This window comes from Dendrobium catenatum, unplaced genomic scaffold (genome assembly GCF_001605985.2).
Source record: "Dendrobium catenatum unplaced genomic scaffold, ASM160598v2 fragScaff_scaffold_1639, whole genome shotgun sequence".
Classification (NCBI taxonomy): Eukaryota; Viridiplantae; Streptophyta; class Magnoliopsida; order Asparagales; family Orchidaceae; genus Dendrobium; species Dendrobium catenatum.
Window position 1 is genome coordinate 2118012 of NW_021320101.1, and position 15363 is coordinate 2133374.

General features: G+C 35.4%; 2 protein-coding genes across 3 annotated transcripts in view; both read right to left on the reverse strand.

The window, feature by feature from the left end:
• The window catches only part of LOC110110569 (protein root UVB sensitive 1, chloroplastic), a 58142-nt gene extending 48811 nt beyond the window's left edge, over nt 1–9331 (reverse strand). The window contains exon 1 of one of the 2 annotated variants that reach the window (XM_020842098.2): nt 8162–9326. In XM_020842098.2, the coding sequence (XP_020697757.1) occupies nt 8162–8899 (738 nt within the window). In that variant the 5' untranslated portion in view covers nt 8900–9326. Of the gene's footprint in view, nt 1–8161 lie in introns of both variants that reach the window. The other variant, XM_028701151.1, reaches the window with a different exon arrangement.
• A 4152-nt stretch (nt 9332–13483) lies between these two features.
• On the reverse strand, nt 13484–14526 carry LOC110110673 (replication factor C subunit 2-like; the record flags this gene model as incomplete). Its single annotated transcript, XM_020842265.2, is given in 3 exon segments — nt 13484–14271; nt 14273–14513; nt 14515–14526. Coding segments are annotated over 3 exon segments (1003 nt in total), but the record flags the coding sequence as incomplete, so codon positions are not given.
• Between the last annotated feature and the right edge of the window lie 837 nt (nt 14527–15363).

A 15363-nucleotide genomic window follows, 5' to 3' on the forward strand; every position in this document is an offset into this window, starting at 1 on the left:
CTATATGCCATTAACTTCAAGGTAACTTGATTTTAATTTTTAAGTCAATAGAATTAACAAAATACCTAACTTAAAGTTTCATGAGTTAACATTTTTAAAACTTTTTATATGATAAATATGACTCATTGGAGTCATTAATTGAAACCCATGTAACACATGCATTCCAAAAGATGAGCTAGTAGCCATACACGCAGTGTGGATCACCTACATAAGAATGTAAAGGCAACAATGCAACTTCATTAAAATTGTTGATTACCATCATATATACCTAGTTGGGAAAGCAAATGCCATATGATGTGTCACATTTTTCAAAAATTTTTCATCAAGATCATTAGCAATGATTTTCCAATTACCAACTCGTTGAAGAATTGCTATAGTTAATTTCGTGTGTACAAGTATCCCTAAAATATAATTATACAACAAATGAAGTTGAATAGGGAAATACTATCTGTTGATGTTTGGGTCTCACAAGCTAACTTTCAAAAACAAGTTAATCATATCCAGACAATAATAAGATAGTCAATCAATACAAAGGGAAACAAGAGGCAATGCAAAAATTAACATCGATAACTCGATTGGTGCAATCGAGAGGCCAATTACCTATATAAAAAATAAATGGGGGTTATTCTTTAGGACGAACCAACAACTCTTGCCAAAAAAAAAAAGTAATGCGTTGTTGCACAGCAACAAAAAGTATTATCTTCTCTGTAGGTTTAAACCTTGAGGGGTGAATTTTTATGAAGTAGGTAGTTCACGTATACCACCTGAAGCATAGAAGCCCTACATTGAAGACCACCAAAGGAACTAATGTATTAAACAAGTGATGAAAAGATTTATAGGATGCAATGGTCGTGATAATTGAAATGATCAAAATTAGGAGATAGATCCAAATGAGTATAAAGAGGAGTAAAATTAATAAAATTTATGTCGAGTTAGGAGAGGTGTAAAAATTAATAAAAAAATAATGACAAGTCATGGGTTTATTTCTTTTTTATCAGATAATTGATTAAAATATCTAACCCATTTTATGACGGCCTGTTCAATTTAATTTTAAGAAATTCTATTACAATTATTAAAATATGTTTTAAATAGAATTATCACTCTATTATTGATCTAAGCAGACGATCAAAATAAATTTTAGAAAGGGTAAACATTATTGACATCAAAATTCCAAGACCAATTAGTTAAAAGCTATTACAATAGTTTAACATGTCTCTTCTAATTAGTATTAGCACCACCAAAACTTTGTTACAAAAGTTGTCATTAAATTTTTTTAGTGACCAAAACCCTATGCATCACTCTAGGCCAGATTACAAACCATCGCTAAAGGTTTGCAGGTAGTTCTTAAGTTGCCAGGTCTCCATAAACCAATTTAATAGGTTGCTAATTCTGATCTACATGGTTAACTATTACTATTATACATACATGGAAACTATTAATTAATCATATTTTTCCATTTATTTGAAGCCGTTTGCGAAAAATGTTTTAAGGCAGCTTTTAGACAAATTATAAATACAAACCTATTTGAGACTATTAAAAGCTAAAAATCAAATTTAATAAAACTCCCTAATTTTCTCTCATAAAATTTCAAACAAAAGTGTAAATCAAAGGACCAGAAGCCAAGTAATTTAGTTAAATCATATGTGCAAGGCCTTCCACATAAGTGCGTAATCTTTCTTCACAACCAAAATGTTCGTAACAAACTCTTTTGTTTTTGTTTAGGAACTTAGATTTGCTTAGTCTTGTGAAGTTATTTTGTGTTACTTTATAACATTTTAATGGATAACACTAGCTTGTCAAGAAGAGTCTGATCATGTGACAGTCTTCAATCCACTCAATGAGCAAAGAAGTTTTAGGAAGCAGCAAGCGGGTGTCAAAGGGAAACATAATATGAGAGAAGTTCTAAATATGAAAAAAAAAACCTTGAGGCCAACTATCAACAAATTATTATGTTATTTTTATATTAATTTGATTATTATTTCATTTATAAGCACTTATATTCTTAAATTTACAAGCCCCCCTTTTCTTCTCTTGGGTTTACCATACTATATCAATGGTATAAGTGTAAGAGCCTGATATTTGTCTTAACCATGAAGAGTAGATCCATATCCGCACATGAGTTTCCTCTTGGTAATGCCAAACGAAGGGCACTCCACACACAAACCACCTTTTATAGATAACACTCCATTTGATCATTAAAAGAATCACAAGAGTAAAGTAGGAGTTTAAACAAGTCGAGTTGAGCTCGAGTCACTTTGGTTAAGCTTTATTCTATGATTTCGAGATGGCTCATGAGCCAACCATTTATTATTAAAGAGGGAAAATGATTATGATTAACAAACAATATTATAATAAAATGATAAAATGAAATGAGAGAAATTAAAAGATAATAATGAATGAATCATCTGATAGAAAAAAGTGAGAGATATATTTTTTTAAACATCTTTAAAAATTTTGTATAGGAGGAATAATTCTGAATGCTGAATATATTATAAGTTTTATGATGTATGATTATTTTAGTGGTAGCTATGATTCGAGGTCTAATGAGTCAAATCAGGGTTGCTCAATTTTACACTCCCTTTGGCACTCACTTTAAAATCCCTTCCAAGTAAAATGGATGTACTAAGGATCATTCATTCATTTTGGAACTTTTTTTTTATTGTTTTTTTGGATACAATCCACCTATCCGCCATAGATGGGTAGTTTAAAGTCTGGACAACCATTCGTTATTTAGTATGATGCTATCTCAAGATAAGATGGTCCCGATAAATTTTAACCTTTGGGGAGGATCTCTATTGTGCCTCATGTTCAGTTGGACCTACATAAGGGAAAAATTCAATATTAGTTATACCCGAATAAAAAACCATTTGTGTGATACATGTTGAATTAGATATACATATGACAAGTTAAAATTAAAGTGTTCATGATGCTAATTCAATTATCTAACTTGCCACGAACCATTTAGTACTTCGCCGACATGGAATTAGAAGTGCATCCAATTCTCCCTCCTTACTTGGTTTCCATCTATCTTTTATCTTACTTCCATAATTATTCTTAATTTGACTTTCTCACTTTAGTCTTTATCTTCAGAAATGGGTTTCTCTACAATATATCTTAATTTATGGAAAGTAGATTTTAGATGTTGTAGATCTCACTCACTAGCCTTCCTAAGCTAAATTTGCGATTATTATTATTGTTCAATCATTTGTGTTCTACATAAAGTTCATTCAATGTTCATTTATGATTTATAATGTAACTGTCATATACAAGGGATCATCTATGGTATATGTCTCTTAAGATGGTTATTGTCGCAGTTATCTTATCTTATCGAATGTTGATTGTTTTTTTGTTGCATTTAAGATCCTGAGTTCCCGTTTAAATTACAAATTTAATTTCCTGATTCAATTTCTGCTATAAGCAAAATTTATTAAATCATATTAGGCTATCTTTTACCATTTTAAGAAATGTTTAACCTAGTATATTTCATTGCGTTTTCTTTCTCCCATTTCAATCTTACTAACTTTTTGATCAATATGTCCACACTCAATTATCGCAAATGACAAGAGAGAGGAAGGATGATTGGAGAGCATTAGATAATGGGCTTTCGCCTCATGAATGATACTAGCAAAGCGGAGGCCTCATCATTTGGCTCAATAAATGTTGTACGCTCTTTGGAGAGATGGGATGGTTGGTACAACAATTCGTCAAAAAACATCTATTTGGATGAGGAACTGATATGTATTCTAAGTCTCACGTCCTAATTTCTCCATAGGAATCATTCATGGTTGAGAGAAGGATAGTGTTTGAAAAAAAAGGCAACCAAAGATCTAAAACCCACAAAAGTCATGGCTCCATGAGCTTCATTTTAATATTTTATGATTAAAATTTTTTATGGGTTATTCGGGTCACAATAGGGTTGGTTTCATGATTAATTGGAATTGTTCAAAAATAAGTTGTAAATTAGCAATTGAAAAATTAGTTGGCTTCAATTTAAAACTTAAAAGTCTATCCGGATATCTGGTTTAAACTTAAAATTCTGAAAACAAGAATATTCATAATAAATCTTGCTGCCAGAATTCATAGACTAAAATTTAAATCAATAGTCTAATGCGCCAAGACAATACTTCATCATTTAAAGCCAGACAAAAAAAAAAAAAATCTCTAGGAGTACTTGACACCAAATTCGACATCAGGATGACTTAAAAATCTTTACACCCATGCCAATTTCTTCATGAGCGGCTTGCCTCTGTGTTAATTAATATAATGTCTTGAGATATTTTGGCAATTTAGTGTATATTTCATGAAGAATAATCTTAATATTTATTTAAATTTGTCTGCAAATCAAAAGTCACATTATTCATGCTATTTAAATATAATGTAGAAATTGTCGACACTATATTACAATTTGTTATTCTCTATGATTAATAAAAATGGTGATTAGAATATATTAACCAATATTTTTCAACCTGTCAATTTAACTAATTCAAATTAATTAATCTAAACTTATCGCAAATCCATAAAGCATGCATGTAGAGATTAGATATATTGCTTATTTGTTCAAAGAAAGACCAATTGACACCAATAAAAAGGTGCACTAAAAATAAGGGCAAATGAAATCCTTAAAAACAAAGGACAGAACCACCAAAAACATAAGCCATTTAGAAGACTAATACAATACAGCAAAGGATTTCTTTCCGAATATTATATCTTGCTGCTAGGTTGAAATAGGTCTTGCACCCACGTAATTCAATTTGCTTCAACAACCAATCTTCTCCCTCACAAATATCTTGGTGAAATCCAACCACCAACTGTTGCATTGCGATATAAGCAATGTCTCATATAATGCAACTTTACATATTTTCTTACATTTCATACCAAAGTAAGTCAGAAAAGTAGGCAGCATCCCTGCACAAATTTGATTTGCCAGGAAAAGAGCAACGTCAAAAAGCAAGAAAATCAAATGAAAAAACTTGATTAGAAAGCGGAAGAATTCGAATTAGAGCGCTTTAAAGAACAAAAATAGGTATTTTGCTCTGCTCATTAGAGTGCAGAATACCATCTCTACACGCTAATCCTAGCTCTGCAGCAAACTGAAAGTTCAGCTTCTAGACAGATCCCATTTCTAATGGAAATTTACTACTGTCTGTGAGAATCAAGCTTCCGGAGATAGAAGTAGCATAAGAAAATTGCCCTCCGCACACATCTTTCCCTAATTGGTTCGGAAGACCACTGCCGTTGGACTAGAATTCTTGCAGGTTTTCTGCAAAACAAACACATTTCCCAGTTCGCGACCAAGGTGACCCAACCATAAATATGGCTCTCTCCCTTAGGCATCCACCCAGAGAAGAACGTGAGAAGCCAAGCTATTTACATGGTGTATTCCCGTACTCCCACCATGAACACCTTTCTCCTCCAACCTCTCCAAATTTGGGAATTCACCTCAGAACAAAAATCCTTCCCTAACTCAACCTAAACTGCGTATGTACCTTCAACATCAGTCTTTCCTTATAATATGTTTAAAAGGTAGTTTGAAGGATTCCAGGGCGATGAACTCGCCGCTCAAAGAGAACCCACTTGGGAGAACTCGCCTCACACTCAACAAGGAACTCACCTATAGTGATCAATAGTGATTTGCTCGGCCCCTACCAAAAGAGCTCTCCCTATACGGAGGCGAATCAGGATCCTCACCAAAGCTAGCAAACCCGATACTCATCACGTGCCTTGACCCACTTACATCAGTCTTTCGTCGCATCGTATCTCAAAGCTAGCCTCATGCGCTTGCTACCATCTAGAGCAACCAACCTCACCAAACCTTCGGCTCCATCGAATGTGACTACTCATGGACCATCAGACCTAACTTGTCAAGACCATCAAACGAGGAGCTTTCCATTCCCAACGACAACACTCACTTGCCTCCTCTCATTCAGGTCACTAGGACTCCACACTAACATCACTAGCGACATCACCAAGCTCACAACCGCTGGTCTTCTTCATCTTAGCAATCGCCCAAGACACAACTCGCCTTCATTCAACTTAACTTACTAAACTTGCTCCAAAGTACTCGCCAAGGCTTCAACCTCATTCTTCCTTCAACCATTTAGTGTGCTGTCTAGAAAAGCGAGTAGCATTGTCCGAGAGTTCTATATACGCGTTTATACTTTTTATCAATTTTCTAACATCTTAGCGATCTCTAGAACCCTTAATAGAGAAGTGATGGAATAGTTTGAAGGATCGTTTTGACCTTTTACTGATTCTAGAACATTTTGTCAATTGAGTCTATAATTTTCATGAGCCAATTCTATAAACTTTTCCTCTAGTTTCTCAACTCTCTCCATCTCTCATAGTTTCTAGCTCGCCAAATCCGTAGGTTCAACCTGTGTAGTAAAATCGTTAGTATTTTCACAACCAAATTTTTATCCCATAAACCTATTACAAAAACTTCATAACTTCTAAAAGGAAAGAAATTGATTAGTCATGTAACCTGACGGGCTCTAGTAGCCAATAATATGTCGCCGAGGTGCTCTTATTCCTTTACCGTGCGGCCGACAACCCACTCGGAACGGACCCGCGGAGTTTGCTCGAAAATGGGCATCTTCAATTTCCTCACCTTGGAATCTCCCAGGTATCCTCGATAGCCTCCCATTCCCCTCAGAGGAGGCGTTCCCCAATTGTTCTGATCGTTCCTCCGACGAATATACTCTAACCCCTCTTCATACTCACCTCTCCTCCCTTCAACATCATCACCTCGACGCTGAATCCCTTCAAATTCTGCACCTCGACGATGACGTTCCTCCCTTCTTCCTTCAAAATTCCCCCCTCGACGCTGAATTCTTTCGAATTCAGCACCTCGACGATGAGATCCCTCTCTCCTCCCACCAAAATCATCCCCCCTTCTGTCATATCCCATACTCATCTCTTCCGTCGAAAGGGGCTCTAGCGGAGGCATGTCGTTCTCTTCCTCTAGAATCTCCACCTCCGAATTTCTCCTCCCCTGCAAGGGGTTCGGATTTCCTCCCATGCCATGGCCGTCGGCGGTCTCTCTTACTTTCGATGTCTCCATATTGGTTTTCATCTCAAGTAGTTTCTTCAACATTTCCTCCATTGCGGTGAACTTCCCCTCCAACCTTTCATTGTTTGAGGTGATTTGATTTTGAAGGTTGAAGAATCTTTACTCCAAATCGGCTTTCAATTGACCGACTTCGTCTTCCAAGATGTCAACCTTCTTTCCGGCCATCGTTCTTTTCAAGATTCACGAAGATCTTTTTCCGGAAACGAAACTCCCGCTGAAATTTCAGGATTTCAGCCGCCAACGGTCCCAAAAACGATGCTTTGATACCAATTTGATAGGAAATACTTGGTTTCAAGTAGTTCCTAGCAAAAACTGAAGTAGAACAAGCAGAAAACTGCTGTTTACAACAGTGGACAGCAGTTTTTCTCAAGAAAACAGTGAGAAATCGCAGGAAAACTGAGAGAAAAGTCACATAAAAGCTTGTATTTCACTAGAAGAAGAAGAAAACAGCAAAGATACAATTGATCCTCAATTCGAGAGGATGATCGATCTCTCCCAAATCTCTAGACGCCGCTAAAGCCCAAAGAAAATCTAAATATAAGAGATCTCAAATTTCTACCAAATTCAAGATGCACCAAACCCTAGAAAAATCAACTACTTAATGCATACAATTCAGAAGGAATTCCCTAAACCGTCCCTGCAATCAATTTCCCTCTTAAACTCCCTCAAATTTCCTTCCCGAAACCGTCCCGCAAGGCGCGCGTCTCCCGCGGCTTCCGCCCAGGTGGAAGTTTTCTCCGCTATTTTTGCGATTTCGCCCGTGAACCGGTCCCGCCTGGACCGGTCCAGTGGACCGGTCTAACATAACTCTCTAAAGGAAAGCCTATATATAGACAAGCTATCTCAAAAAACAACAAGATCACTTGATTACTAAATTACCCCTAGGACAAAAAATAGAAGAGAGTAAACCCCACAATAACTAATTAATTCTAAAAGGGCATTTCATAATAATGGCAATTACAACTATGTCAGGAGCAGATTGGGTGGATTTTTGTTTAAAAATAAAGACCAAGTGATGATCTAAGACAAATAAGAGAGGACAACAACTTGATAATTTTCAATAAGAAATAAGCAGCCAAGGATGCAGAGAACCTGAGTTGAAAGAACGCCGCTGATTTGACTGGCAATTCCCTGGGCCGCTCGCCAGAGAGAATATTCGATATAGTCAGCACTGACACTGTTCGGGTATCCCTCCGGCAGCATCAATCTAAAGAAGAGATCTTGGCATCGCTGCCAAAAGATATCAACGCCAACTCCTGGACCTAGCAAGCTAAAAGAGGTGTTTAAGCCTCGCTCTCGGCCCTCTACAACAAAGGAATCGCACGATGAATCGGGTGACAGCCTCGTCCACTTGCCGCCTTTTACCTCGCACACAGTCGCGCCGTTGCAAGGAGTCATCGTAGCTGAGGCAAAGGCTACAGCTGTGGGGAGCGCATGATAGGCGCACCACAAGAAGGCAAGGAGCGTTGCAGAAACTCTGATGCATTGATTCTTCAAATCATCCGGTTGAAACGGGTAAGGGTTCTCATTCCACCACCACCACCAAGACCTAGGGTTGTTCTTGTTCCCATTTCGATTCCCGCCGTTCCCGGAGATGCTACATCCAGCGTTGTCGAGTATGCCGATCTCCACGAGTGGGGAAGGCGACGAGCATGTGTGAAGACTGGAGTAAATGGACGGCGGAGGGTTTTGGGTTGTGGAGATTAGAGATTGATAAGGCATGCAGCAAGTTAAGTTGAAGGAATAGAAAGATCCCGAGCATTTTGACTGAAGTCGAAGATAAGAAGACTGCGGCAGAAGCGGCACCTTATGATACTGTCCAATAATCATGCCCCAGGACCCACAAGCAACAACGGGGGACTGTTTGGATGGAGGATTTAGGCTGGATTTGAGGCGGAATTGAGCTAAATCCGGCCAATCGGCCAAAAATGCAAAACGAAAACTCACGGTAAATGTAAGCCGCCGTTGAAGGAAAATTCCCAGATATACGAAATCCTTCGGTTCGGCGGATTTAACGCATTCATGGCGCGAGGGAAAATGAATCCCATCGGATTAAGGGGATTTGGCCGAAGAAGCGTGCGAAAGGGAGACTGCTTATCTTCGCAACGAGCGAGTTCCCTCCCGTCTCTTCGTTACTTCCGATCCAACTGAAGAACCGCGACCTGTCGTGACTTCCGACCCCACAGTCGTCGAAGAAGGCGGAGAAGTTTTTACTCGTTCAAAACTTTTGAAGAAAATTGAGTTTCAGAAATAATCTTCTTTCAGAAATAATGTTCTTGAAAAAGTTTATTTTAAAGGGTTTGTGAAGAAAGTGGAGTTTCAGAATAGATAAATAGTGTTTGGTATAATTAACAATTTTAAATAATTGAGTTATTATAAAATATTGTTTGGTTAAATAATTTTTTATGTGCTTATTCAAACTTCAAAATAGATAAATGGTGTTTGGTACAATTAACAATTTTAACGTTCTCATTATAAATGACAAAACTATTCATACATTAAACTCAAATTTATTTAATATTTTTTAAAAATATAATATGGCTCATCTACTCATTTTCTAATATTCGTATCTTCTGTAGAGATGGTTCAAATTTTTAAAATAAAAATTCAAATCATGTTATGATAGTAACAAAATTTTGGAACAAAATGTTTTAGTTCAAAAATTAATATACACATTATTATTTGTTAAAAAAAATAGTGCTCTATGAGTAGCCAGTGTATATTTCAAAAAAATATATATATATTTTAGACTATTAAAATTAAAAAGAAAATAAAATTAATCCTAATCTATAGTTTTAATTTAATACAATGTTAATATATATATTGAGAATTGTGATAGAAAGTTATGTATATCAATTCTTCCTTTTTACGTACTTCTCAAATTTTATGCCCATTAGTTGTCGCTTTCAAATCTTTGTGTAATTCTTTCTATTTACACAATACAAAGTGATGCACATACTGAATCCTTTACTCATCTTCCGCTATGATGTGAAGTATGAATTCCTGATGATTGATTGATCTGCTTCAGAGATGCGAAGATTGTTGTGCCATGTAGATGAGGAAAACCTTTTATCCTCCATATCTTTTGCTGTATAAGTTTGCTTCATTTTAGGGACCTGCGTCCCCTGAGAGATGAAATTGACATCAATTCAATCAAGTGCCAACAATCTTGACATTTCTCTTGCTTCCATAACTAACACTTCTTGCAAAAGACATAATAGACATAACACTACCTGCCGACATGATATACATAAATGCTTCAACATTTAACTTTTAAGAGACTGCTTCTTAAATAAAACAACAACTTATATCATTTAAACACTCAATTCATTACATGTAAAGTCAAATAAATAAGTCAAAGTACATAAAAAAAAAATCTACCAACAATAAAACAAAACTATTGTCTTCTCATGCTTTACTTTTGGAGCAATTCATATTTATCGATTCTCAATTTTCATCAGGAAACCTGAAATAAAAAAAAAACATATTTTTAGTATATCATCAATCATTTACTATTATTATATTTCTACCATCTTTACTAATGTTTATTTATAAAATATTTAAATATAAAAAAACTTTAAGGTAAATGTAATACATGTTACAACTGTATAATTGCATTGCAATTGTCTCCCTAACTTTAGCCATATCCTTTGCACCTTCGCCATCAAGCAACTCTACAGAACAATTCGTACTTCCTAAGGGTTCAACTTCTTCAACTCGGAACTCACGTGCCTCCGGATGAACAAAATTTTCATCAGCATCACATTCATCGAATTCTGGATCACTCCCTGAGTGATGTCTTCTTATGTAGTTATGTAGTGCCATTGTAGCCCCTACAATAAGCCGTTGTTTTTTGAAAGAATAGTTAGGCATATCATGTAGAATTCTCCATTTCTTTTTTACATACACCAAAAGCCCGTTCTATTACACTTCTTAACGAGGAATGCCTCATATTAAACACCTCGCGATAGCCTGTAGTAGTTCGACTTCCTCGTCGGAAATCAGGTATATGATATCGCGTATCTGGATATGGCTTAAGAAAACCTCGTTGCAGTGGATATCCAGCATCAACTAAATAAAATTTACCTATTAACAGATATGTTAGTTTTTTCATAAACTTAAATATTATATATGTGTAATAAAAAATTATCACTTATTAATAAAAATTTACCATATGGCAGTGTAGGAAAATTGTATGTCGGACTCCTTAGAACATGTTTGAAGATACGGGCATCATGTGCTGAACCTTCCCATCCAGCTGCCACAAATGTAAAGCACATATTAAAATCGCAGACTGCCATCACATTTTGTGTAGGTGAATAATGTCGCCCTATATATGGAATTTGATTTTCAAATATTTGTAACATGGTGTACATGCCATTAAATCTTATTCCAGTTTCACCTCAATTGTTTTTTCAACGGGTTTCATCCTATTCCAGTTTCACCTCGCATTAAATCTTTCCAAAGCTTCCACTCCTTCTTGAGTTGATCTCATTTGTTTTTTAATAGGGCACGATCATAGGCTCGACTTGTGCGCTCATTAAAATTTTTGGTTAAGTTTCGCCACCCTTCCTTGCTAAAGTGAGTAGTTGTTATGTTTCCCAGTTCTATCTCTTTAATGCAGATGTCATAGTAGATTAATGTGGTTTCCATCTCCCATGTTGCTGGAGCACCTCCTTCTTTTTGCTTTCCCTTTTTTTTTGTTAGGCAACCTATATATTAGTAAGTTAGTAAAGTGTGTTATAATAAACTTAACAAATATTTGTAACATGGTGTACATGCCATTATTTATTATTATTATCGGTTGTTAATGATACATGAATATAAGAATGATGTTTGGACACCCCAGCTAACAATTCACCCATTTTCAGGGCATTTGAAATATTCATTAATGACAGTGGTTCTTCTTTCAGATAAGTATATCAAATTATAAAATAATAAACTATATTTACAACTTATGGAGCATTATAAGGTCTTACTTTCAACCCTGTATAATTTGAAATGGCACAATTTCATTTTAAATGGGCTAAAGCAAGTAATAAGTCGAATTATATTAGTGTTTCTCAACTTAAAAATGCAATCACCTACAAGTAAATGTACTTAAAGTCAGTAAAAGAGATTTTTAAGAAAGGCAAACCACTACAACAAGGGAAGAATTACCAAACCACCTAGAAGCTAATGAAGCAATAGCCCTTGCAAATGTAAACCCTTAACCTAAAACTTAAAAAAAAAATTATACTGCCAAAGCAAGCATAGAATCAAGAGTTTTTGAAATCCTTGAACCATTAACAACCTAACCACTAAGGAAAGGGATGGAAATAAATGGAAAAAGGCACATGCATAGCACATCACTTACAAAAAAAGAGAAACTCAATACAACCTATAATATTTTGTGCTTTGAAGATTGTGTAAAGAATGATGGTGATGATCAAATTATAAATGGTGAAATGATGAATGATGGACCGAGCATCAGTTTTAATTGATAAAATGACTTTAATAGTTGTGAAATTTAAAAAACTTTGCAATAAAGAAAAAATATATCTTATAGAAGAATTACAGATGACTATGCAGTAAAAGTTTTTTTAACAAGTATGAATAAAAAAAGCAAATAATTAAGAAAAAAACAATATTAAACCACTTACTTGCAATTTTGCAGAGGAAGATCAGTTCTGGAATAAGCTGCGAATCTACCAGAATGAGCTAGGCTTAAGTCCCCTTGATTGAGGTGTGGGTACAATGAAGAAAAACTTATGGAGATGTGAGACCTGCAAGAAAAAAAAAGAAATTATGTATTAGTGAGTGTTGAAGCAAGTGGAAAAGAAGGTTGAAATCATTTATTGAAAGAATTTGACGGCGTAAAGAAACAGAAGAGAGATAGGATTTAGGGCAATATGATTGGCAATCAGAGAGGAAATCTGCCGGTTGAAAAATGAAAGAGCAAGATCGGTGCTTGTGGAGCGATGTCAGGTTGTATTTGCTGTAGGAGAGGGCATACCTTTTGGAAGATGAATGCTACTAGAAACGGATAGATGCGAATTGGTTTGGAGGTGTATTTGCAGGACAAGGGTTTAGGGTTTAGGGGGATTTAGGGTTTAGGGTTTAGGATTTAGTGTTTTTTTTAGGGTTTAGGGTTTAGGGTTTTTCAAGGATTAGGGTTTAGGGTTTAGGGTTTTAGGGTTTAGGGTTTAGGGTTTAAGGTTTTTTTAGGGTTTAGGGTTTAGGGTTTAGGGTTTAGGGTTTAGGGTTTAGGGGTTTTTTTTTTGATTGAAGCTTTAGTAATAGAAAAAGATTGCAAGGACAGTTCACCAATTCTAGATTAACACTCCAGGACTATCAGTTCATCCTGAGGAATTTTGATTTGCAGGTTATAAATGTGACTATACTATATATAAAGGAGCACTACTTAGTCCCTAGCAAAAGAAAAAAAGTTGACTGCCAACCTTCTCCAACATCTAATCAAACTGTATCTCCTGGGGCATGTCAAAAAGGGTACGCATTAAATGACTGGCTACATCCATCAGCTGCAGGTACTCATCAGCCCCATCAACTAGAAACTTATCTGCTTTAGCCAGCCTTTTGCATATTCGTGCCTTCTGTACATTAGATATGTCATCTGAGCTAAAAATCAGTTCAAACAACCGAGATAACATTTGTGATACTGGACATCCCTCTGAAATCACATTACTAACTTCCTTGTTTGCTGTGTCGAACTCCCCAATCTTACAAGCTGCAAATAGGGCCTGAACAGTACCCTGAGGTATCAGCCCAGAAATGCTGATTAATTCCTTGGATGAAATTGAAAACCCATACAAGCGAGCAGCACTCTGCAAATATGTTATGGCACGATGAAGATCTCCTTCACAAATGGAGCTTAAAGTTGTAAGAGCCTCATAATCTAGACTGAGGCCTTCCTCATTACATATGTGCATGATACGACTACTCATGACATCTTCGGTTAAAGGTTTGAATCTGAATTTTGCACATCTTGAAGCTAGTGGTTCGATTATCCTGCTAATGTAATTACAAATGAAGAAAAACCTTGTGACTTTTGAATAAGTCTCCATAGTACGTCTCAAAGCATTCTGAGCATCTTCAGTCATTGAATCTGCTTCATCTAAGATAATGATTTTATAAGGTGGACAAACATAGCCACCTTGGCGATTACCAGAACCAATGGCAACAGCAGCAAAATCCTTTATTTTTTGTCCGCACAACATTGATCCCATGATCATCACTTGCATTCAGTTCAAGAACTCGTGATTTGTACAGTTCAGGTCCAAATAGCTGGTGTGCAATGGCTAGAGCCGTTGTGGTTTTACCCGTCCCAGGAGGTCCATAGAAGAGCATATGAGGACAGTTGGCGGTCTCGAGGGTGTTGGCAAGAATGCGAATAACCTCTTCCTGGTGGGTTACGTCCTTCACTTGCTTCGGCCGGTATTTTTCACCATGGTTGAGAACTGGGAAAAAACAAAAAAAAAATCAGATTTTGGCCATGGCAACGCCGGAGCTCGCTCGTGCTGTAACCTCGAGTTCAAAGTAACTCTGGCAGCAATCCTTCTCGCCGCCGGTTTAGGTTTATTATTAGTTTATTTTAGTTTAGGTCTAATTATTAGTTTAGTTTAGTTTTAGTTTAGTTTAGTATTATTATTTAGTTTATTAGTTTAGTTATTTATTTTAGGTTTATTAGTTTATTTATTATTATTAGTAAGTTTGTTTAGTTTAGTTTATTAATTTAGTTTATTTAGTTTAGTTTAGTTTATTTTATTTATTAGTTTATTTTATTAGTTATTTTATTAGTTATTAGTTTAGTTTAGTTATTAGTTTTGTTTATTTTATTTAGTTTAGTTTAGTTTATTAGGTTTTAGTAGTTAGTTAGTTTTTTTATTAGTTTAGTTTATTTAGTTATTTATTATTATTATTAGTTATTAGTTATTATTAGTTTAGTTTAGTTATTTATTATTATTTTATTATTATTAGTTTAGTTTAGTTTAGTTAGTTTATTTAGTTATTAGTTATTAGTTTATTATTATTATTATTTTAGTTAGGGTTTAGGGTATAGGGTTTTAGGGTTTAGGGTTTAGGGTTTAGGGTTTAGTGTTTAGTCAGATAAAATAGAATTCTTCCATTACTCATTTTATTCATAAAAAATTGCCTTTTAAATATTTAGGTGCTCCGATTTTTAGAGGCTTAAAGAAATCTCATCTCTTGATGAAATTATTCAAAAGATGATTGATAGAATTTCTTCTTGGGAATTTCAATTTTTATCTTATGGTGGTAGATTAACTGTTCTTAAG